The sequence below is a fragment of the Natator depressus genome, chromosome 3 (genome assembly GCF_965152275.1).
Source record: "Natator depressus isolate rNatDep1 chromosome 3, rNatDep2.hap1, whole genome shotgun sequence".
In the NCBI taxonomy this organism is placed as follows: Eukaryota; Metazoa; Chordata; order Testudines; family Cheloniidae; genus Natator; species Natator depressus.
The window spans coordinates 207,204,254-207,227,867 of record NC_134236.1 but is presented as its reverse complement, the minus strand read 5'-3'; the positions used below and the strand labels follow the sequence as shown (position 1 = coordinate 207,227,867).

At 56.5% G+C, this 23,614-nt stretch overlaps 2 protein-coding genes across 3 annotated transcripts; both read left to right on the top strand.

Moving 5' to 3' along the window:
• The first annotated feature begins 2,648 nt into the window (after window positions 1–2,648).
• Window positions 2,649–14,039, top strand: CNPY3 (canopy FGF signaling regulator 3). 2 transcript variants are annotated; one of them, XR_012638958.1, is made up of 7 exons: window positions 2,649–2,769; window positions 4,432–4,555; window positions 7,369–7,465; window positions 9,245–9,367; window positions 9,622–9,739; window positions 9,917–10,213; window positions 12,258–14,026. XR_012638958.1 is itself a non-coding variant. In XM_074949807.1 (6 exons), exons 1-6 carry the CDS (start codon window positions 2,649–2,651, stop codon window positions 10,150–10,152), a joined length of 819 nt encoding a protein of 272 aa, XP_074805908.1. In that variant the 3' UTR covers window positions 10,153–14,039. The 2 variants fall into 2 exon arrangements, 1 of the variants encoding a protein (XP_074805908.1); XM_074949807.1 differs by having other exon boundaries at window positions 9,917–14,039.
• A 1,228-nt stretch (window positions 14,040–15,267) lies between these two features.
• On the top strand, window positions 15,268–21,207 carry GNMT (glycine N-methyltransferase). Its single transcript, XM_074949806.1, has 6 exons — window positions 15,268–15,504; window positions 17,706–17,833; window positions 18,668–18,781; window positions 19,528–19,670; window positions 20,269–20,390; window positions 20,690–21,207. The coding sequence occupies exons 1-6, from the start codon at window positions 15,299–15,301 to the stop codon at window positions 20,859–20,861; spliced, it is 885 nt and encodes a 294-aa protein (XP_074805907.1). The 5' UTR covers window positions 15,268–15,298; the 3' UTR covers window positions 20,862–21,207.
• The last annotated feature ends 2,407 nt before the right edge of the window (window positions 21,208–23,614 follow it).

Here is a 23,614-nt window from a genome sequence, read left to right as displayed (position 1 = left end):
CACTCACAAGTCATTTTCAGCATTTAATCTCTGAGGATACTCTGTCTCGATCGCCATGAGGGCAGAGAATCCAGTCTCACAAAGGTATGTTGTGGAGAAGGGCATCAGAAACTTGACAGCTCGTTTTGACAGGTATGGGTAATCTTTCATCCTTTGCACCCAGAAGTCTGCCAAAGGTTTGCATGCAAATTCTAATTTAAGACCACTGTCACAGGAGAGATCTAAAAGTTTCTCCTGCTCATGCACTGGCAGAGAAGGAACTGGGAGAGATTCAGGCACCTTAAAGGGATTGCATATCCAGGAATTTGCATTGTCCATTTTGGGGAAATATTTTCTAAGTTGTTTGCTAAGTTGTTGCAAGTGTTCCATAATGTCAGCTTTCACACTCTCATGTAACAGCATATTGTAATTTGTTGCAAGAAATTCTTGCAGTGTTGGAAAGCAGTCAATCACATTTCTCTTTAAGCAACTATCCCAAAATAGTAGTTTCTTAATCATGGATTCGATTTTGTCTTGTGTTTCGAAAATAGTGGTGCTTAAGCCCTGAAGGCCAAAATTGAGCTTGTTGAGGCAAGAAAAAATGTCTGCCAAGCAGGCTAATGGCTGAAGCCAGGCAGCATCTTCCAAGCAAGATGACAGTGCAAAGGGGTAGTGATCGGTGAAAAAAAATTGAAGCTCGCTGTGCAGCTCAAAGAGTCATGTCAGCACTTTGCCACACGACAGCCAGTGAAGCTCAGTGTGCATTAGTAGCAGCAAATGGTCATTTCCCATTTTCATTACACAGGGTAGCAAAAATTCTTGAATTTAGACACTGACCCTTAATGAAGTTAACCATTTTGACAGCATCAGACAACACTGACATTAAGTTTTCAGGCATTCTTTGGGAAGCTAGGGCGTCTCTATGGATGCTGCAGTGCACCCATGTGTCTTCTGTTGCTACAGCCTTGATGCGAACCATGACTACACTGTGCTTTCCTATCATTGATTTTGTCCCATCAGTAGAAATCCCTACACAGTGGGACCAGTCAATTCTATTCTGACTCATGAAGTTATCAGGCAGTAAAAAAAATCTCTTCTCCTGTTGTTTGGATAGGCAGGGAATGACAAAAGAGAGTCTTCATGTATGGTACTTTCATACATATAAGGAACATAAAGCAAAAGATTAGCTAGGCTGTCTAAATCCGTGGACTTGTCTAATTGCAAAGAATAATAGTCACTGTTCCTAACCCAATTCACAAGTTAAAAAGAACATTTTCAGCCATATCGGCAATGCAGTGTGACAGTGTCATTGGAGAGGGGTATGGAATCAAGTTTTTTTTTTCCGCTTTTTCACCGAGCATGCAATTCCTCACGGCCTTCACAGCAGGTATAAGGAAATCTTCTGTAATAGCGTGTGGTTCTCCTGTTTTAGCCACTCTGTAACTCATGAAGTGTGAAGCTCAAAGTGCATTCACATTTTCCACGCAAGAATTCGATGGCAGGATTTTTTTTATTGCATTTTAGCGCTTCCAGTTTGCAATTGAAAAACTGAGCTGGTTTGTCTTTAAATTGATTGTGTTTAGTCTCTAGATGCTGGCGAAGAAGGGACGGTTTAAGAGTGCTGTTTGCACCGCACAGGACACGCTGTGGCTGAGGCTATCCAGCGTCCCCAGTCCACGTAAATCCAAGGTCAATGTAGCTTTCATCAAACTTGCATTTTTTTTGACGCCCTTTCTGTGCCCTGCTCTTGCTTCCCAGGCTGCGCTTGTAACTCGTGCCTGGCCTGCGTGGGCACAGCCAACAGCAGTCGGGGAATCAGCTGAAACTGCGGTGGCGCGGGGCTGCCGCCGGTGCCGGTGTGTTGCACGTTTTGCTGGTGTCCCAGGCGTGGGCCAGCGAGCCACGTTTTCTCTCGGAACCGGGAGGCTCACACCCCTCGCCGCGGCCCCCCGAGGGCGGCCCCAGCGGGTGAGGAGGCGGCTGAGGCGGCGTGCCTGGCGCTACCCAGGCAGGAAGGACCCGCGCACCAGGGCGGCTGCCGGTTCAGCGGGCAGGAGAGTAAAGAAAACAGAACAGGAGGCCTCGTGGCACCTCGGAGACGAACACTTTTATTTGAGCATCAGCTTTCGTGGGCTACAGCTCGCTTCGTGGGCGACTAAAGTTGCCCAAGCGGGCTCAGTGAAACGCGTTGCCCGCCATTACAGGGGTTTCCTCCTCCACCCCCTGACTGGAGCTGCGGGTACACGGCCCGAGGCGCCATTTCGGGAGAGCGGGGGAGGGGCACCCCGGCGCCCCCCCTCACCGGCCCGGAGCCCCGCCCCGGCGCGGACCCCAGGCCGCAGCTCTGAGGAGACCGCGACGCTCTGATTCCCGCCGCTCCTAGAGACGGAGACGCCGAAGCAGTTAGAAGCCTCCTCATTGGTTGAGCTGGCGGCGGAGCTTCCTGCCTCCCCCATTGGCTGGCCGAACCCGGGGTGGTCGCTCCTCGCCTGGCCATTGGCCGGACTTTGACACGCTCCGCGCTGTGATTGGGCGCGCTGCTGTCGTTATAGTGACGCTATGGGGGGGGAGAAAGGAACGTTCGCGGAAGTGAGTGTGGAGGGGCCGCCTGCTTAAAGCGCGCGCGCGTCCCTCGTGGGGCTCCCCCAGCGCCGCTGCCCCCCCCCGCCATGGCCGAGCCGGGCCCCGCCGCCTGCCTGCTGCTGCTCCCGCTGCTGCTGAGCCCGGCCCCGGCCGCCGGGGCCGCCGCCGAGGACACCGAGTGGGTCCGGCTGCCCAGCAAGTGCGAAGGTGAGAGACCGGCGGGGGGTGGGTGGAAGGAGGCTGCGGGCCCGGGGGAGGTCGGGGGCGCTGACGGCGGTTGTGCGGGAAGTCGGGGGATCTGGGGGAGGTCAGGGGGCTGAGGGTGGGGGAAGTCGCGGGCACTGAGGGGTCTGGGAGGGGCTTAGGGGTGTGGTGCTGAGGGGGAGGAGGGTGGGGGGGCTGAGGGGCACGGAGGGGTCTGGGAGGGGGTTGAGGAGGAGAGTGGGGCACTGAGGGGTCTGGGGGAGGTCAGGGGGCTGAGGATGGGGGAAGTCGGGGGCACTGAGGGGTCTGGGAGGGGGTTGAGGGGTGTGGTGCTGAGGGGGAGGAGGGGGAGGGGTCTGGGAGGGGGTTGCGGGGTGGGGTACTGACGGCGGGGGTGGAGGAGGTTGGGAGATCTGGGAGGTGGAGGAGGTCAGGGGCACTGAGGGGTCTGGGAGGGGGTTGCGGGGGAGGAGGAGAGTGGGGCACTGAGGGGTCTGGAGGAGGTCAGGGGGCTGAGGATGGGGGAAGTCGGGGGCACTGAGTTGTCTGGGAGGGGTTTGAGGGGTGTGGTGCTGAGGGGGAGGAGGGTGGGGGGGCTGAGGGGCACTGAGGGATCTGGGGGAGGTCAGGGAAGGAGGGTGGGAGAAGTCGGGGACACTGAGGGATCTGGGAGGGGGTTGAGGGGGTGGGGTGCTGAGGGGCACTGAGGGATCTGGGGGAGGTCAGGAGGCTGAGGGGTGGGGTGCTCAGGAGGAGGCTACGGGTGGGGCTGGGGGAGGCAGGGCGAGTGAGAGGAGGTAGCAGAGCACGGATAATGGACCTATGTGGATGCTGTAGAGGCAGGACAAGCAATCTGATAGGGTGAAGGGGTCCATGGTATCCCAGGCAGCCCTAGAGGAAAGGAGGACAGCAGTTTCCATGCTGACAGTTGTGGCTTCTGGTGCTTTCCCCAAGTTTCTCTCACTGTGGTTCATAGAGGCACGTTTCCTGTGGTGGGTGGGGAGAAGGCACAGTGAGAAAAGGGAACTGCTACTTCTTGCTCCAGTGGTCATGGCTCACATTGTCAGATGTTTGGGGGGGGGGGTGTTCTACCATGCAAGGCATTTAAGCAAGAAAGTAAAGGAGAGACCTAACTATTGAAAAAATCCCATTCCTCTGCTGGTGATTGAGAAGAGGCACAAATAGGAATAATAGATTCTGGGGGGTAAGGGTGCGGGAGAGAAGCAGGCCAAAGTATGTATGGTGATGGGGGGGGGGGAAGCAGTGGAGGATGTGGTGTGAAATATCTAGAGATGGGTGAACTGCTTGCTCTGGGTGATGCAGCAGTTCTGGTGCCCCCACTGACTTGAGTGTCTCTTGGTTAGCAGTTGCACAATAGTTCACTAATTTCTCAACCAAAAAACTCTGGAATAAAAACTCCCTCTCCCAAATACAGTAGCTGGGGTGTCTGGTTTTGTGTGTTGTCTTGTCTATTTAATAAGTATAGCATGTGTTCCCTGAAAACAAGCTCTACGAGGACCCTTTAGTTAGTCATACTTAACTCCAAGCATCTGCTTTTAAAATAGCCCTGCTTGCTGGAAGTGGCCTACTCATACCTAAAGCAGGCAAGACCCTTAGGAGGGCAGTACAGTTCAGTGCACCCACTAACCTGCTTCTCTTCTCCAGTGTGCAAGTATGTGGCAGTAGAACTGAAATCTGCCTTTGAGGAAACCGGGAAGACAAAGGAGGTGATTGACACACAGTATGGCTTTTTGGGCGGAAAGGGGTCTGGAATCAAGTACACGCAATCGTAAGTGAATCAATCAGTGACATCCGCTCAGTGGCCCTCTTTGCTGCTCCTCTGGATTAATAAATACCTCCACAAAGAGTACTCACAAGCAGGGGGTGACCTGGCCACCTACCACACTTGGGGGCAAAGGTTGCTTATCCCTTCTCCAGAGTTATTCGTGTTGGCAAGATATGATGGATGTTGAGTCTCTAGCAGGGTTTGATGCAGTGGTACTGCTCCACTAGTTACCAAGAATTGCAGATCCAAAGCGAAGTCACGGGGGGTGGTTTGAGCGTAGACGTGCTGCCCAGTCCTAACTCGGGACCTCTGTCACCTGCAGCAAGCTGGACGGAGATTCTGCTGCTAGCTTTCTGCAGCACTCTGACAATTCTGTGGCAGCTTCATTTACATTTTGAAAGTAGGTTTTTAATTAATTTTAATACATGTATCAGTCCAATGAGCTTGGGTCACTGCTGCTAAATTCCATTTATCTTGTGCTCTCCCAACACACTCAGTTGTCAGTGTGCCTCAGATATCTGCATTGTAGAAATTGTCATACAAAAGTGGGGTTGCTGTAAGCTGAGGAGGGGACAATTGTGGCTTTGGGCACCTGGGATTGTAGGATAACCATATTAGCTGGATTTTTTTGCTATAGTGGTCAGGGATGAAGTAGTAGCCTAAGTTGGAATTTAAATAATTGTCATTCAACTCCAGAGTTAACATGTCACCGTGAGATCAGTGGTGTGCTCCCTTAGACCTGCTTCAGACTCTGCCTGCTTGGGCAAACCTCACTGCACCAGTTACATTCAGTTCACGTTTTCAAGTTTTCTAGCCCTCACAGTTGAGAAGGAAAGAGAGCCTTTCATGGACCCTCTTCTGTCAGAGGTAGGGCGGTGCCAGTCATCATTGCTGTTAATCTCAATTTTTGTCAAGGCAGTTAGCTCCTCTTGGGGCTGTGCACAGAGACAGTTTGAGTTGAGGCTTAAACAAGATATCCGCCTGCTTCTTAGGTGTTGTGCACAGGTAACCCACTACGCTGCTGCTCAGGGATCTGTACTGGCTGGCAGTATGTTTCTGGGTGTGGTTCAAAGTAGTGACTCTAACCTACAGAGCCCTGAATGATGTGGGCCACCTGTCTCACCCTCTGTGACCTTGTTGTGCCACAATCAGCAGATGTGGAGCCCTTGAAGTGTAAATGTGGAAGAGGCTCTTCAAAGGATGTTCTCTGGGGGCCTGTTGACTTTGGAAATAGCTTCCCCACAGCCTGGCTTTGTGAACTTCCAGTCATGCTGCAAAATCCACCTGTCTCGGAGGGGGTGGGGGTGCTGATAAATGGACCGGGTTTGTCCAATGTGGGCAGTCGTTGCTTCAGGATCACTTGGCAGCTTATATTCCTGTTGGAGGAGGCAGTTCAATTAGTGTGGGAAGGTATTCATTTTTTAATTGAATGTAATTGTTTTTCAAGACACAGTTAGCTCAAAATCTAGTCACTTTAAGAACTCCAGGGACGTTACCTGCCCCTGAAGTATGTCTGCATTGGAGCTAACTCTGATCAAGCTAGCGTGCTAAAAACAGCTGCCCCAAAGATGATCCTGTCCGAGACCCTAGGTGTGTACTCAGGGCAGCTAGCCTGCCGCTGCCATCATGGCTACACTTCTATTTTTAGTATGCTAGCTCAATCAGAGCTATCGAGCTTGATATTACATTTCCAGCTGCAGTACAGACAGACCCTGAATCCCCCTTGCCTACTTCTGATGGTTTTACAACTGCACTCTTCTCTTTAAATGTTTTTCTCCCTGGCCATTATGAGGAAATACAGATACAAAGAGAAGAAACTGGCTATGGTGAAACAGTAAGGCTGCTGTGTACACATGGTGTGTGCTGCACACAAAGGAAACACTTTTCATTTGCCCTGGTTACAGGTTTTACAAATAACAATAGTGGGTAAACAACTTCAGGCACCAGTGAGATATTGTAAGTTGATGGGGCCCTTTAATTTGTGACTGGTACCTAGAGTATAAGATTAGGGATGTACATTAAGTTTGAGCCCTCAAGATTGCAAAGATGATCTGCCAAACATGAATTGCTTGAGTCTACAGCAGGCAGCTCCAGCCTGTTGCTCAGAGCTTTCCCGTGCGCTGGATGAGACATTGCTGGTTTCACAGCTACTATTCAGACCTTTGACAGCAAAAATGCCCCTTCTAATGTTAGTTCCGTTCTGCTGCTGCTTGGCAAAGCTCTGGGCAGGAGTAGAGGCTGGCACTAGCAACATGGGATACGGACCAGAAAGTGAAGGCTGTGATGGGGGTTATGCAGCAGACACACCTTCTCCCCGCACCTCCCTTGCAGTAGCTAGGAGTCTCGGGGAGAGGAGTGAAGTAGTGTAGACCCCTTGCAGTTGCCAGGAAGCTGTGATGGAGGAGCCCATCCCTCTTTCAATAGCCAGGTGGAGGTAGGGGGAGCTCAGGGGTGGAGCCCCCACCCCTTTACAGTAGCCAGGGGCTGTGGAGGTAAGAGGCGGCATCTTTTCCCTTCTGGCACTTGGAGGGAGGGAGGCAGGCAGTGGAGTTCCAGTTGATTAGACACCTATCCTCAAGAGGCTGATACCTTCTGAAAGGTGGGGCCTCTAAGCTGGCCCAGGGTCATCAAGCTGGTGGAAATCCCAGCAGCTGCAGAGACTAGCCATTGCCCCAGCCCCTTCATCTTGTGTCCATCTCTAGCCAGTGGGCTTAGTCCTCGAACTAGAATTTTTCTAGCCCTGTTAATGGACTGTAGCCTTTCTCGGGGAGCGGTACTAAATCCTTCCCCGTTTCACCAACTTCTCCTCTGGGCAGGGATATCCGACTGATCGAGGTGACAGAGACCATCTGCAAGAGGCTGTTGGACTATAACCTGCACAAAGAGAGAACTGGCAGTAACAGGTTTGCAAAGGTTTGTACTGTTGCTTGTTCCCTTTCACTGGAGCTTTAGTCAGATGCCCCTAGGCCTTGCCTTGCCAAGAGCATCCATGTTTGCGTCCTTGGTCTGCATCTGCAAAACAGACTTCCCAGGTATAGAAGTAGCCTCTCTCCCTCCCTCAACTTGTTAGTGTAACCTTCTCTCCATGGCCTTGCTGGTGGGTTGCATGCAACCAAGAATCCTGGTGGGGAGGTGTAGCAGACCTGTTCTCATGGGTGGAGTGGGGAGGTGCTCAGGAAGCCTCCTAGTGTAATGGGTTTGTACTGAGTGGCTTCTTCCGCCTCTGGTTTGGGATCAGGTACGGATTAACAATTCCATTTTAAAAGTGTAGGTCGAGATCGCTAGCTGCCCAGGTAAACGTGCTGCTCCAGTAATGTTAAAGCTAAGGATAGTCCCATCCTCTTGACTGCCCCTTGTGTGTTTGCGTTGTGGCTTTGCACCTGCCAGGGTTTCAAGGGAAACAGTGTGATCTGCTATCAGCGTGGCAGGGAAAGCTATGAAACCATGACTCTTGCAAGGTCTGTGCACAAGGGGGCAGAGCGTCCCAGAGAACCCTTTGGGTTTGGTTGAGTTTGCCTTTCATAAAGACACTTTGTGCAGTCTCAGGGCTGGGCCCAGGGATCATGCCTGTGATGGAAGAGGCAGGGTTCTGTAGAGACTATATCAGTCCAGAGAATGAGCTGGGGCTTTAGTAATGGGAAAGCAAGGCTTCCCTTTCCAAAGGACTGTGGTACTGCTATGCCCTAGAGTCAATCCCCACTGTGACGTTAGCCGTTTACAGTCAGGCCTGTCCCTTTAGCGTTCCCCTCTCCCTCTCCGCTCACATCCAGGCCACATCTGAGTCCTGCCACTGCTTCCTCTGGAACGCTGCTGGAATCCAGCCTTTTCTGCCTGTTCGGACAGCCAAGCCTCATCATGGGCTGCCTTGGACTGCATCCTCCTTGCTACCCGCATTGCACCAGCCATTTGAAACAGGGCTGCTAGGACCATCTTCCCTGGCCATCGCTCACACTGTCACCCTCCTATGAGTCCCTCCCCTGACTCCACACCAAGAGCAAGCTGCTTGACCCTTTAGGCCCTCCCCAGCTCTGCCCCTCCTACCTCCACTTCACCGGGGATGCAGCCTCTTCCTCTGGCTTGTCTGCTCCTCATGCATAGAATGCCCTCCCCAAACTGAACCAGACAGCCACTGCCCTCTCCTCCTTCAAGTCCTGCATGTAGAACCGCTCGCGCCAGGACGCTGACAAGGAATCCGCCACCGTGTTCGGCGCCTAAGGGGCAGATGAGGAAAGTCCATGTTCATTCAGTCATGGAAGCACAAACTTTGAACAAGTGTCATAGCCTTCCCCCTGCCCTCCTCCTCCTCAGGCTGGTCATCTTTGATGGCATGTTCTTCATGGCCGGGACTGTCTGTCAAGCAACAAGCGTGTTGGGGTCCCAGTCCAGCTGGAGCTGCTGGATGCCATACAGAGGGATGTGCGGGGGGCAGCAGATAAGGCCAGGCTTTCGCACCCTCCTGAGAAGTGAGCAGGCTGCTCAGCCACTTGCCCCTGAGGCTTCTCCTTTCATGCTGCACTGGTGCCATGACTCCTAGTGCTGCACCCCCTCTTCTGCAGGGCTCTGAGCTGGCTCCCATGTAGGGGAGCTGTATGAGAGTTCCCCTCTCTCCCTGAGTACAAGCGTCGTGCGTGTGGAGCTGGGATTCTGCCTCTTCCTGAAGGTGGGGTCACTTGCATTACTGTGTCTCCTTAGGGAATGTCGGAGACGTTTGAAACCCTGCACAACCTGGTACACAAGGGGGTGAAAGTGGTGATGGACATCCCCTATGAGCTGTGGAACGAGACCTCTGCTGAAGTGGCTGACCTCAAGAAGCAGGTACTGCCCGTGCGGTAGCACAATGTCACTGGGGGCACTAGCGCGGAGGGCAGTAATGGCTGGGAGATCTGGGAAGACTGGCTCAGGCTGGGTGTGGGTATCGTACTCCAAGAGTTCACTGCAGAGTATGAGCTGCCCCTCTTTGGCAAGCTCGTCCTGGACCTGCGCTTGCTCCCCACGTTGGGAGGGGCCCTGGGAGTGGGGTTAGTAGGGAAGGTCTCCTGGTGCTGGACTCTGCTTTCTGTCTGCACTAGTGTGATGTGCTGGTGGAGGAATTCGAAGACGTGATCGAGGACTGGTACAGGCATCACCAGAAGGAAGACCTGGCTCAGTTTCTCTGTGCGAACCATGTGCTGAAAGGGAAAGACACAAGTGAGTTTGACCTCTGCTTGGAGGCCTATGCCCCCTTGTATTTGCTGAGACAGCACACGTGCTCCAGAGGAGCATTGAAATGCCGTCTCTCAGTGTGAGCAGGAAGGGGGCGTGGGGTGGGGAGAGGAAACCTGACCGCCTCACTGCTCCCTCTTCTCCATGATGTCATCCCTGCAGGCTGCCTGGCAGAGCAGTGGACCAGCAAGAAGGGAGATGTAGCGACCACGGGGGAGAATAAGACAAAGAAAAAGGGTGGCAAGAACAAGAAAGCAGCAGAGAAGAAAAAGAAAAACAATGAGAAGGTTGAGGAAGCAAAAAGCCACCTGGCCCCAAGTGCTGGAAGGAGCCCTGAGGAGGAGGGGGATATCCAGCCAAAGGCTCCCCTTGCGCACAGCCCAGCTGACGAGCTGTAGTCTCTTGGACTCCGCATGCCAATTTGCAGCCCATGGTAGGGACAGCGGACACTCTGGACAGGTGGGATATTGGATGCGCTCTGGGCATTGCAACAGCCAGTTGCCTCACAAGATGGTGACCCCTTATTTACTGAAGGGAAATAAATGAGAACTCTTTCAACTTATTGCTCCAAGGGCAGCAGCCTGTTCCTGCTGGGTGGAGTTCTCAGCCAGTCACGCCGTAGCTAGTCAGCATTACCATGAGCAGTGGTGCCACATGGATCACAGCAGCTGGCAGAGACCCCTGCACACGCAGGGCAGCTGGGCCGGACAGGAGATGCTCCTGAGTACATGGAGCTTGTTAAACTCCCCTTAGTACTCCCTAGACAATACAGATCCCGCCTTCAGCGGGAGAGACTTGCCGCCTCTTGCCCAGCGTGGTTGTGTTTGAGCGGGTATGGAAGTGGGAGAAAGGAGGCTGGTTTGCTCACGGAGGAGCCTCTGGCTTTTGTCTACAGCTGCCTGTGGGGCAGGGAACTTGGCAGTGGCTTGGAAGGAGAGTGGCTTCTGCGTGGCCAGCCTGGTGGGTTTGGAGACACGGTCTGTTCCACAAAGGCTGGGCCCAGTCCTGCCCTCCCCTACGCCAGGCAGTCCCACTGAGCGTGCTGGGGTCCCACAATGAGTTATCCTCCTGCTCTGCAAGCTTGCTGCCCACCCCACTCCCATAATACCATTCCACTCAGGAGCAACCACTCCAGCTTCCTGGAAGCCTATGGCTCCTGCTGTTGCTGCAGAGAGGACCCTTCCCCCCTCTGCTAATGTCCTGTTTCATTTGGTCTAGCATGTGCTCCCTGTAGTAGCTTTCGCTCTCCCTGCTGCACTGTGGACAGCAGCTCCTTGCTTTGCAAGGAGAGGATCACTTGTATTTTATGCAGTTCTTTGCTACCTGTTGGTGGTTTCTCTTAAAGTGCCAGTAGATATTAACACTCTCCCCGTGGGGTGCGGGAGCAAGACCCACTACGGCCTGCAGTGACACCCGGATAACTCTGAATGCAGTCTTTGTCCCTCTTGCACGTGCCCAAGAGCCTCCCATCAGCTCTAACACTCATCAAAGCACGTGGGGACCCCAGCCTGGGAGTGGGGTTAGGTCTGGTCCAGTCCAGTCCAGCCGGGCTGACCTGTGATCTCGGCACTGCAGCTCAGTGAGTCAGATGTCAGTGCACTGAGGTGGCTGCTCTGCTAGAATTAGGTATGTTCCTGAGTGCTCTTTCGTCTCACCAGCTCCATCATGTGTCATGGAATATTCCTAGGTAGTGAGAGACTCATCGGTCTTACCTTCACTAGCTTTTCAGGCTAGTGAGCGACTGTTGGTTCCCCAGGCAGGGCACCATACTCCAGGCACCAGCACTTCCAACTCTTGCCACTTTATCACAGGTCTGCTGGTATTTGGTGTGTGTGTGTTTGGTTTTGGTTTGGTTTGTTTTTTTTTTTAACAACCTCCGCTCGTGGCGTCATGGGATTATGTGAGAATCTCAGCTTTAGAATGAAGCTGTTTCTAGCCCTCATGGCTACAGGGGACAGTTTGAAAGTGTCACCAGAGTGTTACCTAAAAGGCTCAGAAGTCAGAGAAAACCCCAAATGTGTGGTTTAAAAATAAATAAATTCTTATGGGGCTGTTGGGGGCTAGACCCTGGGTTCTGAATGTAGGGGGTTGGCCCTGCCATTTAGACGCAGCCCAAGAGGCACAATTGGAAGGAAGCTTAGAATTATTTTTAAGCAAGGCAGTTTTACACCACTTCCTGCTGTGGAGTAATCCTGTAATGCAATCGAGTGACTTCAGTGGGAGTGGGGGTGGGTCGGTACGACTGGGCATGGGTGATGGAGAGGAATGAATGAGACTATCTGGCGTGACAAGTTTTTGTCCTTTCAGTTTTGTTCTATTGTAACTGTTGGAGTTGCTGCAACTATACATTGGAATCTGTTACCGCAAGCAAGGGACTTGGCATTTTTGGCATTCCAGTTAGCGAAACTGGCCTGAAGCAGCTAAGAGCCTCATGGCCTCCAGCCCTTGCTCTTCTGGAAGGTTATCCTCTGATCACCTTTGTCCTTCTCTCTTCCCCATACAGTCCTCCTTTACAGGTAGTAATGAGCTCTGCAATGCCAGAACCTCTGCCTTCCACCTACTGGGACAGCTGCTACGCCAGCAGCACAGCACCTGCTAATGCTGCCCCTACCGTGCCTACACTAGACGCTTCCAGCACCGACTTCAGCTCTGGGAGTGCTAGCAGAGGCTAGAGCCCTTCTGGAGATGGGCCCCAGGCTGCCAGTGGCCTTGACTAGACTTTCTGAGCAGGCTTAGACAGGGCATTGTGTGACAGTGTTAAAAACACCAGCGGGCTGTCAACATGAGGGCTCCTAACCCCAGTGGAATCTGTCCTGAGTGTAAACAGCTCCTTGGAGACAGGAGTACCTCCCAGATCACCAGCACCATTCCTCCAGCACAGCGAGAGGGGCTGGGTATGCCATACAGACCCCGGCATGTACACAGCAGTGAGATGCTGCAAAGCAACCCTTGCCTCTACATTTCCCAGCTCTTCTCCCACTCCGTGGCAATGTAAGACAGTGAAGTGCAGCACCCACGCAGTGAGAAGCAGAGAGATCAGAAGAAAATGCTCTGTGGACCTTCAGTAGATACAACCCTCCAGTAAAGCTGCTGCTGGAATATCCTAACAAGAGACTCCAGCTCTTCCACAGATCCTGGCTTATTGCTTTGTTTTTGACCCAAGCCTTTCACCCCTGTGTTCTAGGTACTTGTCTGGCCTTGAGCCCAGTTCCAGGTGAGGTTGCTGAGCCCAAGGTGAGGCTCCTGGTGTTTGTTTACACATTGTGTTTGATTCCCCTAGTGCTTTGCACTGGGAGGAGTGTTTGCTGCTTTGGCCAAGATACAGCAGAAGTCTAGTGTTCTTCCCTGACTGCTGCTTAGCAGGGGTGATCGACCAGTTCTGCTCTGCTGCTGCTGTTCCTGGGTCCACGCAGTTGTTTGCGTAATTGCAGCTGAAGCCTTTCTGCCAGTGAGTGTGGCGCAATAGGGCAGGCCCTTGCCAGGTGCAGCTCAATGACCCAATGACTGAGGGGGAGACAAAGCCCAGGTCCAAGCCAGAGTGACTGCAGCCATTGAGATGTCCAGAGATTGCATGCAGAGGTCTGGAATAGGAGCATGGGAGAGTTTCTCAAATGAACAGGAATCTTAAGACTCCTTATCAAGAGCATTGCAGCAAACTGGGCCTGCCCCAGGAACGATGCAGAGATAGCATCCAGCTGACTTCAGAGCAAACCCCAAGGAATACAAACCCTTGTGCTGAACAGAGGGAACCTGCCTTTGACAGAGACCCAAATCCGTCTGTCACACGGTGGCAGCATTGAGATAGCTCAGAGGCTGCAGGGTTTCCATATGTGGGCATGGCAGTGAGCTGGTGCATGCACAGGGCAGGGAGGGTGCAGAAGCTTTTTTATGTCCTACCCGACACAGGACAGCGAGGCCCTGTTTGCAGTTGAGAACAGTGAGGTGCTGAGCCAAAGAGGGTGATGGTACCATCCTCGTCCTCACCGGGCTGGGCTGGATTACAGAACCCAGCTGGTGGTGACAGAGCAGTAGCTGATAGCCCTTCCCTACGGTGCTCTTATTAACCTCTCATTTTTCTTCCCCTGCCTCCCCAGAGGGCTAGGTTTTAGATGAGCAGTTGTATCTTAAATGTCTAGGGCCCTGTCGGCTCCATAGCCAATGCTCTTGTGTAGATAGTGGCCTGTGATCCTATGTGAATCTGGTTAATGGTCACATAGTTTCACCCTGAATTCACTCTTGTGTGCTATTGGCAGTTATTTTTTAAATAAACTCCAAGTCTGTTAACGGTTTGTTTGTCCTGTTTCCTAAGTATATTAACCCATCTCACCTTCTTTCTCTCTCTTCCCAGCTGGAATTTAACCTTAATCTATGTTTATCTCAAACATTAGGCAGCTGCAGTTGTGATGTCAAGAGAACAAAGGTCTGAACTTCAGGTCAGAAAGGGGCACCTACTCTGAATTATGGGGATGAAGAGGTGCAGTGGTCAGATGCCAGAATCCTCTGTTTCTAGAGTGAAACCCCTTCTTTCTAGATCTGTGGACAGTAGCATTGTGTTTAGGAATCTGACTCCTAGTTTCCTGTTGGGTGTACGAATTGACACTGATCTAGCAAATTGATTGTAGGGTCAGTGTGGGATACTTGCTAAATCTTCCCCTCATGCAACATAATGAAGAATGCTAATGTGAATTGGACAACTGGGAGATAATGTGCAAACAGAAGTCCCAGAATGGGAGTCTCTGAAGTGTGAGTCTGAGTTGGCTGAAAGCTGTAAACACAAAGAATGGCAAATTAAAAGGGAAAAGCAAAATTAACTAGCCCTCCCCCTGATGATCTATATCTCAGGGGCGTAACCCATGTGCACTTCACACCTTGCTACAGTGGGCCAAGAAATGGAAATCTCTTCCCATGGGAAATGGTATTTTGGGAGAAAAGTCCCAAATAGGGACAAAAAGCCACCCCCCCCCCATGTGTGTGACACCCTGTACAGCGCGCCCCCCCCCCCCCCGTGTGTATTCCCCTCCACTTGTCCCCAGTCCCTTGGCTGTTGTCAGGTCTAAATCGTGCCCCCGTATTCCCTAGCAGAGTGTTAATTAACTTGCCTGTCTCTGACAGCGAGTGACTGGACTGAGCTGGTAAGCACTGTAACAGCAGCTGGAGGAAGTCGGCAGCGAGGGGCCAGGGGGGTGCACACTTGCCCATGCAGTGTCGGGTAGCTGCCGCCAGTCCCAGCTTAGCTCACCTGCGTGTCACAAACCAGGCCCGGGAAATTTCCAGCCCGGGTGCTGGGCCTCCCGGGAGTGAGAGCTTTCCCTTTTCTTGGTCCTTCATCGCTCATTCGCTACGGAGACCAGCCGAGGAGGGAATGCTGCTGCTCGGAGAGCCCGGAGCAGGCTGCTGGCTTAATACCCCCCCGCGCCCCCTGTAATGGGTCTCCAAAGCAGGAGGCCGGGGGGAGCAGCTGCGGGCGGGGGCGGGGCCCGGGCGGGGGCGGGGCCGCCCGGCCCGGCGCCGGCGGGGCCCGGCAGAGCCCGGGCAGGCGGCGGCATGGTGGACAGCATCTACCGGACGCGCTCGCTGGGGGTGGCGGCCGAGGGGCTGCCGGACCAGTACGCGGACGGGCGGGCGGCGCGCGTCTGGCAGCTCTACATCGGGGACACGCGGGGCCGCACGGCCGAGTACCGCAGCTGGCTCCTGGCGCTGCTCCGCCGCCACCGCTGCCGCGCCGTGCTCGACGTGGCCTGCGGCACCGGGTGAGCGGCCAGGGAGCGGGGCCGGGGCCGGGGAGCCCGGAACGCCCACCCGCCGGGGGGGGGGTGTGTGTGAGAGAGAGAGAGAGAGAGAGAGACACCCCGTACAGCCCCCCCCGTGTGTGACACCCCGTACGGCCCCCCCCGTGTGTGAGAGAGACACCCTGTACGCCCCCCCCGTGTGTGTGTGTGAGAGAGAGAGAGAGACACCCCGTACAGCCCCCCCCGTGTGTGACACCCCGTACGGCCCCCCCCGTGTGTGAGAGACACACCCTGTACGCCCCCCCCGTGTGTGTGTGAGAGAGAGAGAGAGACACCCCGTACGGCCCCCCCCGTGTGTGAGAGAGACACCCTGTACGCCCCCCCCGTGTGTGAGAGAGACACCCTGTACGCCCCCCCCGTGTGTGTGTGTGAGAGAGAGAGAGAGACACCCCGTACAGCCCCCCCCGTGTGTGACACCCCGTACGGCCCCCCCCGTGTGTGAGAGAGACACCCTGTACGCCCCCCCCGTGTGTGTGTGTGAGAGAGAGAGAGACACCCCGTACGGCCCCCCCCGTGTGTGAGAGAGACACCCTGTACGCCCCCCCCGTGTGTGAGAGAGACACCCTGTACGCCCCCCCCGTGTGTGTGTGTGTGTGTGTGTGTGTGAGAGAGAGAGAGAGACACCCCGTACGGCCCCCCCCCGTGTGTGACACCCCGTACAGCCCCCCCCCGTGTGTGAGAGAGACACCCTGTATGGCCCCCCCCCGTGTGTGTGTGTGTGAGAGAGCGAGAGAGACACCCCGTACGGCCCCCCCCGTGTGTGTGACACCCCGTACGGCCCCCCCCGTGTGTGAGAGAGACACCCTGTATGGCCCCCCCCGTGTGTGTGACACCCCGTACAGCCCCCCCCCGTGTGAGTGTGTGTGTGAGAGAGAGAGAGACACCCCGTACGGCCCCCCCGTGTGTGTGACACCCCGTACGGCCCCCCCGTGTGTGTGTGACACCCTGTACGGCCCCCCCCGTGTGTGAGAGAGACACCCTGTATGGCCCCCCCGTGTGTGTGTGTGTGAGAGAGAGAGAGAGAGACACCCCGTACGGCCCCCCCCGTGTGTGTGACACCCCGTACAGCCCCCCCCCGTGTGTGACACCCTGTACGGCCCCCCCGTGTGTGAGAGAGACACCCTGTATGGCCCCCCCGTGTGTGTGTGTGTGTGAGAGAGAGAGAGACACCCCGTACGGCCCCCCCCGTGTGTGTGACACCCCGTACGGCCCCCCCCGGTGTGTGAGAGAGACACCCTGTACGGCCCCCCCCCCGTGTGTGTGTGTGTGAGAGAGAGAGAGACACCCCGTACGGCCCCCGCCCCGTGTGTGAGAGAGACACCCTGTACGGCCCCCCCCCCCCGTGTGTGTGTGAGAGAGAGAGAGACACCCCGTATGGCCCCCCCCGTGTGTGTGACACCCTGTACGGCCCCCCCATGTGTGAGAGACACCCCGTACGGCCCCCCCCCGTGTGAGAAACACCCTGTACAGCCCCCACTGTGTGTGAGTGTCTCCCCTGTGAGTGAGATCCTTAACCCCCCCCACCCCCGTGTGTGGGACCCGCCCATCCCTCTCTGTGAGAGAGCCCCGTACAGAGGTGGAACCCCCAACGTGTGTGTGAAATCGCTGTATAGCTCCCCCATGAGTGTGACCCCCTACCTGTGTGTGTGAACCCTCCCCTACCCTGTAGGTGTGACCCTCCCCCCCCCCCGACCCTTCCCTCCACTGTGTGTTTGCAGGAACTCCCCCTACCCTGTGTGTGTGAGATTCCCCATACAGCCCCATCCCTGTGTGCGCCCTCCCCATACATCCCTGTGGTGTGTGTGGGGGGGTTTCCCCACACACACATATGCAGGAACCCCTACTGCCCCATGTGTGTGTGAGACCCCCATACAGCCTCCATCCTGTGTGTGAGTGGAAACCCCTGCCTTGTGTGTGTGACCCCCTGTACAGCCCCACCCCATGTGTGTATGAACCCCTGAGACCGAGGGGACACCCCCCTCTGTGCATGTGAGACCCCTCTTCAACCCCCCCAGGGCCTGAGGGGAACCTCTACACCCATGGAGCCTTATGGGATACCCCATCCCACGCCATCTGTGTGATGCCCCCAGCCCTGGCGCGCACCCAGGCACCCCGCTCACGTGCCCTGCAGGTGTGTGTCACACTCTTTCTGCCCTCGGCAGGGTGGACTCCATCATGCTGGTGGAGGACGGGTTCAGCGTGACCAGCGTTGATGCCAGTGACAAGATGCTCAAGTACGCCCTGAAGGAGCGGTGGAACCGGCGGAAGGAAGAGGCCTTTGACAAGTGGGGTAGGCACTGTGCCCTGGGGCGCACACTTGGCCACATGCCACGGAGCAGTGTGCCTGCCCCTGGATTGCCTTGGGGTGGGGAGGCCCCAGGTCCTGTCTTTTATCCCGATGCGACACGCACGCCTTTGATTTCCCCTTGGAAATGAGCCACTCAGGCTCTGAACCCTTCCTGGTTTGTCTCTGGCTGGCAATGAGCGCGGTTGGGGCTGAACAGGAGAACAGCTTCCTGCTGGCACTGGGGGTGATGATGCCTCTGTAGGGGGAGCTCAGAATCCACTGGACTCCTGCTGCTGCTCATCCCGGCATTGAAACGCCTGCTGACGGCTCTGCCAGGCTTCCCCTGCCCCGGGGGGATCAACGTCCAGTCACCAGGTGCTGTAAGCTGCATGTCCACGGCAGACCCCCCTCATGGTACCCTGGCATAGGGTCACCAGCAAGCGTAACAACGTGCTTGCGTGCCCCTCTTCCCTTGAAGTCATTAAGGAAGACGCTTCGATATCACACCCCGTTCGCCCGCCTCGCGTGATGCAGCACTAGCTTCCCTGTGCCTGGCTTTGAAATGGGAATGATGCCCCGTCCCACCTCCCCAGGGTAGTGAGTGTCTGAGTGTTGCAGCTGTTGTCTTTGGCCATGGCAGTGCCTCTCTGAGCCGAGCTGGTCAATTAGCACAGCTCTGTGTGGTGCATGCTGGGGGTCGGCAGTGCTTTCTGGGATGCAGTGGAAATGGGAGCTGAGGCAGGAGGAGTGGGGATCTGTGTGCAGGAGGGAAGGCCCCCTAGCCCAGGGAAGGCAAGGCGCGCGCGTGTGTGTGTAACCAGCTCTCGTGTGGTGCAGTCATTGAGGAGGCCAACTGGCTCACCCTGGACAAGGACCTGCAGAAGCCTGGAGACGGGTTTGATGCTGTCATCTGCCTGGGAAACTCCTTTGCGCATCTGCCCGATTTCAAAGGTGAGCCTGGTGAACGGGGTCTGCTTCCAGAGACCAGCCCTGCAGCCAGAGCCCTGAGGGCCGGGGGCAGGTGCGCACGCAGGGTTCTCATCTCCAAAGCACCAGCCCTCGGCAGCTGCCAGGCAAGACGGGCCCACCATCCCATTTACTGCTGCAGGGGGTTGCTGAGACTTGCTCAAGCCCATGCTGGGATAGCAGCAGGATTCAAACTCCCAGCCCATGCTCAGTCTGTGTCCAGAATACAACCAAGGTCCCGACTCCCTGTGTGGTGCAGGAATGAGGGAGAGAAGAGAAGGTTGCTTGGCTCCACCTTGGAGCGTCCTGGGGCTGCTCTAACTTACACTGTGCTGCAGCGGCCCTATATGAGCTGTCTGTGCAGTGCGCACCAGCCGCCCCATCCTACCCTAGCCCCCCTTCCTGCCCTGAGGGCACTGGGCTGGTCCTCTGGCTGTACCTGCTCCAGGGGCCCTCTTATGCTAGGGCGTTTCTGGATGGCCAGTGTGGGCCGTGCTAGGGCCTGCTTATCTCCAGCCAGGAAATGGGGCTCTTGGGGAGGCAGACTAGCTGGCTGTGGCCAGTAAAGCATTGCTTAGCTGAGGCCCGCAGGGCCCCGGAGCCCCCTACATGTCCACTGCTCTCTGTCAGCGCCACTGTAGGACAGAGCGAGATGCCGTGGGCAGCTGGGGTGGGGGATGGGCTCTGGTGTGTTGCAGACGGGGATAGCTGAATCCCGCCCCTTTGCCTAGGTGACCAGAGTGACCATAAACTGGCCCTTAAGAACATTGCGAGCATGGTGCGACCAGGCGGCCTCATGGTCATCGACCATCGCAACTATGACTACATCCTGGCCACGGGCTGCGCCCCCCCTGGCAAGAACATCTACTACAAGGTCACTGCCCTTCAGGCCTCCCTGGTGGAGGGGGAGGTCACTGTGGGGGGGCTGCTCTGTTTGTCTTGTCCCATTGCGGGATAGGGAGAGAGCTGACTGGCACTCAGTGATGGGGAGATAGAATCCTCCCCACACGTCCTCCCTGGCCCCACGACCTGGCTCTGGCAGTCCCCCAGCCATGCCATGGGCTCTGGTGCCCTGGTGGCATGAATCCTCAGCTGGCCTGATAGGAGGGGGCAGCTCTGGCTAATGATGGACAGGGCTTAGGGAGGTAATGGGGGAGCCTGAACCGACTGGAGTCACAGGTGAGGACGGAGCAGAGGAAGGAGAGTGTAGCAGCCCCCTACGTGCCCTCGGGGGTAGCCGCGGCCAGAGGCATCACTGGGTGCTGGGCAGACCACACCAGGAGACCAGGCTGTGTTGGGGGTTGGAATTGGAGCATCACCACAGCTCCAGGCAGGCAGGCTCCATCTCAGAACGAGCAGGCAGGGGGCAGCTAATGCCACCCCAGCAGACCTGGGGCAACTCCCCCCATTGTGCCTGGGGGCTGACACATGGGAGGGGGAGGAGGTAACTCTTGGCCTTGTGCCCCTTCCAGAGTGACCTGACAAAGGACATCACCACATCCGTGCTGCTAGTGAACAACAAAGCCCATATGGTGACCCTGGACTACACCCTGCAGGTCCCAGCCCAGGAGCCAGAGGAAGCCACGGAACTGAGGTATGTGCTGGCCGGCACAGTCACTGGTGGCGAGAGCAGGGGTGGGCCCCAATCCACATGCACACAAGGTGTCTGGGCACAGGGCGCACGCCGCAGGGGCCTGTCCTGCTTTGCCCAGCTGGGGACTCCTGCAGGCTGAAGAGAAGCACAAGCCCTGGGCGGCTTGGCTGCATCCCTGCCAGTCCGACTCCCCGACTCACGGCAGGCTCCTGGCAGGGTCACGTTGGCACAGGCCAGAGGCCCCCCCACCCCAGGCGCCTGCCCCAGCCCCTCACTGTGGTCTCTCTCCTGTGTTCCAGCAAATTCCGTCTCTCCTACTACCCTCACTGCCTGGAGGCCTTCACGGAGCTGCTGAAGAACGCCTTCCAGGGGCAGTGCCAGCACAGCGTCCTGGGTGACTTCCAGCCCTACCAGCCCGGCCAGGCCTACACCCCCTGCTACTTCATCCACGTGGTGAAGAAGACCGGCTGAGGCACTGCCTGGCGTTGCTGGCTGGACTGCGCCCCCATCCCTGTGGCAACGGACGAGGACGTGGAACGCTTCTCCATCTTCCTGTCTGAACAGCTCTGCTTGGGCGGCTGATGGGACGCTCCACCAGCCAGCCGCTTCAGGGGAAGGCCCCAGGGTTTGCCTGTGAGGCCTCCGTAAGGCTCTGTGGCTGGCTAGACTGGCCTGTACGGCTGCTGCTTGTCCCTCTCTGCTTCTCGCATTTGCCAGGCTGCACCGGGGTGGGGGGCGTTTGTCCAGATCTCAGGGCTGTCGAGGGCTCTCCAGAAGGCTGTTGCGGGGAAAGTGAAACAACGCTCATGGAGAGTTACCAGTGCACGTGGTCCTGCGTGTCTGTTCTGCGCCTGGGCTGGGGATGCAACGCTCCGAGGAGGCTGGAGTTGCTGTGAGCAGGACTCTGCTGGTGCCGGTCATGGGGATCTCTCTGCACCCAGGAGGGGGGGGCAGTGCGTTTGTGCCCTTTGTATGGGTGAGTGACAGGGCCGGCTTACACTGGTTGCTGCGGGTAAGGCCCAGGCCCACTGGCTCGGGTATTCATAGCGGCGGCAGCTGGAGAACATCCCCAGCCAGTGGCCTGGCTCCAGTGTCAGCAGCTGTCCAACTCCCCAAGCTGCCAAGGCTCCAGCCCGGAGGGGCCCGAGCAAGGGTTGCTGAGCGCGGCCCAGGACCGGCGGGGTGCAGCTGGTGGCCTGCCGCCCAGTAGCAGCAGCATGAGCCTGACCCGGGTGCTAGCTGAGGGCAAGGAAAGGAGTCGAGAGAGAAAAGCAGGTGGCACAAACCTCGCAGCAGGGAAAACCACTGCCAGCTGGTGCAGCCGCTCAAGGCTGGGAGTGGGGGGGGAGGGGGTCGTCGGTCCTCGTCTTGTCTGCCAACAGCTAGTACCTGCCTCCCTCCCAGCGCAGGGCGCAACCTGGCTGGGGAAGGTGGCTGCTGTCTGGCCCCAGGCTCCTGGCCCTGAGCTAGCTTCCTCCAGGTGTTGTCAGCATTCAGCCAGTGAGCAGGGGGCTGAGCACCTAGCTGCATGGCCGAGGGTGCGGGGAAAGCGACGAAGGGGTAGACCAGCCAGGCTGGAGGCACTTGGCAGCACTGGGAGGGGTCAGCCCCAGGGCCCTGCTGCTGAAAAGGGCAGCGAGAACGAGAAGGTGCTCGTGGGGGCTGGCGGCTGCTCGAGGCAGCAGCAGGTCTCTCTGGCCCCAGAGGGGAGGTGGCAGCCTAACCCCAAAAGGCTGGGGGTGCAACACAGCCAGCCACTAGTGGGGCAGCTTCGGGGCCTGTGCTCAGAAGCGCTGTGCCTAGCACTGGTGCCCATGCCTCAGCCCAGCTCCAGGACAGCATCCTACTCAGCACCTCCTCTCCCCGCCCCCCCTCCCCATCAGCATGCCCATTGCTGGGCTGCTCTCCCAGCAGCAGAGGAGGGTAAGTGTCCATTGGTGGCTGGAAAGAGGCACTCTGCTGCTCCAGCCAGCTCAGTCCCTCCCCGGGGGAGAATGCCAGGCATGACCACAGGCTTCTAGAACTGCTACTAATCGCTGGCACTGCTGAGGACAGGCTGCTGCGATTCCCCTGGGAGAGGAAGCTGGGGCCAGGCAATGCGAGAGAAAACCTGAAGCCAGCATCACTGCCCAAGTCTTACTGCCCCACAGTGTCTCCTTGTCCCCAAAGAGCCAGCCACACAGATAGGGGCCGAGGCACTGCTACAGCCCAGGCAGCCTTTGCAGGCCCAGCACTGCTGGGCGCAGCTGCCTGGCATAGACCCAAACTCCCTGCCAGGCTCACGTGAGGCCCCAGCTGGCTCAGCTCCGCCCCTGCAAGCCCCACGACAGAAGCTGGTAAGTGGGTACAATGACACCAAGCTGGGCTTGACAGGAGCCCAGAGTCTGCTTCTTGCGACCCGCGTGCCTGGTGAGTCAATGCCCCTCTGTGTGCTCAGACTGTAACGCCCTCTGGCAGCTCTCTGTGAACACCTGACCCCAGATGAAGCCAGAAGCTGCAGAGGGGGCAATAAATCCCCAAACACAGCCAAAAACTAGATCAGAAACTCCCCCTTTATTGAGAAAGCCTATGTACAGTACATGCCCCTGCCCCCTGCCCGTGCAGCCAGCCACATCCTCACACAATTCAGGTGCTCCGGGCCTCTTCCCTGTGTACTGCCCATGTGCCAGGAGCTGGCCAGGGGGATTCAGAAACTTCTCAGGTGATCCATGCTTCCTCCCTGCCGCTTTGGCTCCCCTCCTGTCTTGGTGGTGGCTGCCTGAGTGAGCGGAAGCACCATCCCTAGCTGTAGTGCATATGCCAGGAGGGAAAGCAGCAGGGGACCCTCCCACCACAGGTGGCTAAAGCTCCACCAGGAAGTTCTCTCTCATTCAGGATGAGATTCCCCTCCATGCCAAGGGCCAGCACAAAACCACCCTTCAGTGGTGCCAGGTTTTACGCTAGCCCTGTACCCAGGGAGAAGAGTTGTGGGTGTAAATTCCCCTCTCGCCAGGAGAAAAGTCCGAGACCTACTCCCAGAGCCCCCAGCTGTCTACAACCACCCTGGCCCCATTCCTTGGCACAGCACCATGATAGCTTTGGAGAATCAGACATATCTGTTTGAAACAGTGCACTTCTGACACTTACAAATCTCCACCAACCCCCATTCCTACCTCACCTCCTCCCAGAACTGTCTTGCTCTCATGGTCTCCCCCGCTACACCCCCTGCCACCCGAGCTGGTACA

What these genes read in the sequence shown, in the direction of transcription:
- GNMT (XM_074949806.1), top strand. Translation starts at nt 15,299, where the DNA reads ATGGTGGACAGCATCTACCGGACGCGCTCGCTGGGGGTGGCGGCCGAG. An exon ending in GACGTGGCCTGCGGCACCGG is followed by an intron (nt 15,505 to 17,705) that starts GTGAGCGGCCAG and finishes TGCCCTCGGCAG; the next exon opens with GGTGGACTCCATCATGCTGG. An exon ending in AGAGGCCTTTGACAAGTGGG is followed by an intron (nt 17,834 to 18,667) that starts GTAGGCACTGTG and finishes CGTGTGGTGCAG; the next exon opens with TCATTGAGGAGGCCAACTGG.
- CNPY3 (XM_074949807.1), top strand. Translation starts at nt 2,649, where the DNA reads ATGGCCGAGCCGGGCCCCGCCGCCTGCCTGCTGCTGCTCCCGCTGCTG. An exon ending in TGGCTGACCTCAAGAAGCAG is followed by an intron (nt 9,368 to 9,621) that starts GTACTGCCCGTG and finishes TGTCTGCACTAG; the next exon opens with TGTGATGTGCTGGTGGAGGA. An exon ending in GCTGAAAGGGAAAGACACAA is followed by an intron (nt 9,740 to 9,916) that starts GTGAGTTTGACC and finishes TCATCCCTGCAG; the next exon opens with GCTGCCTGGCAGAGCAGTGG.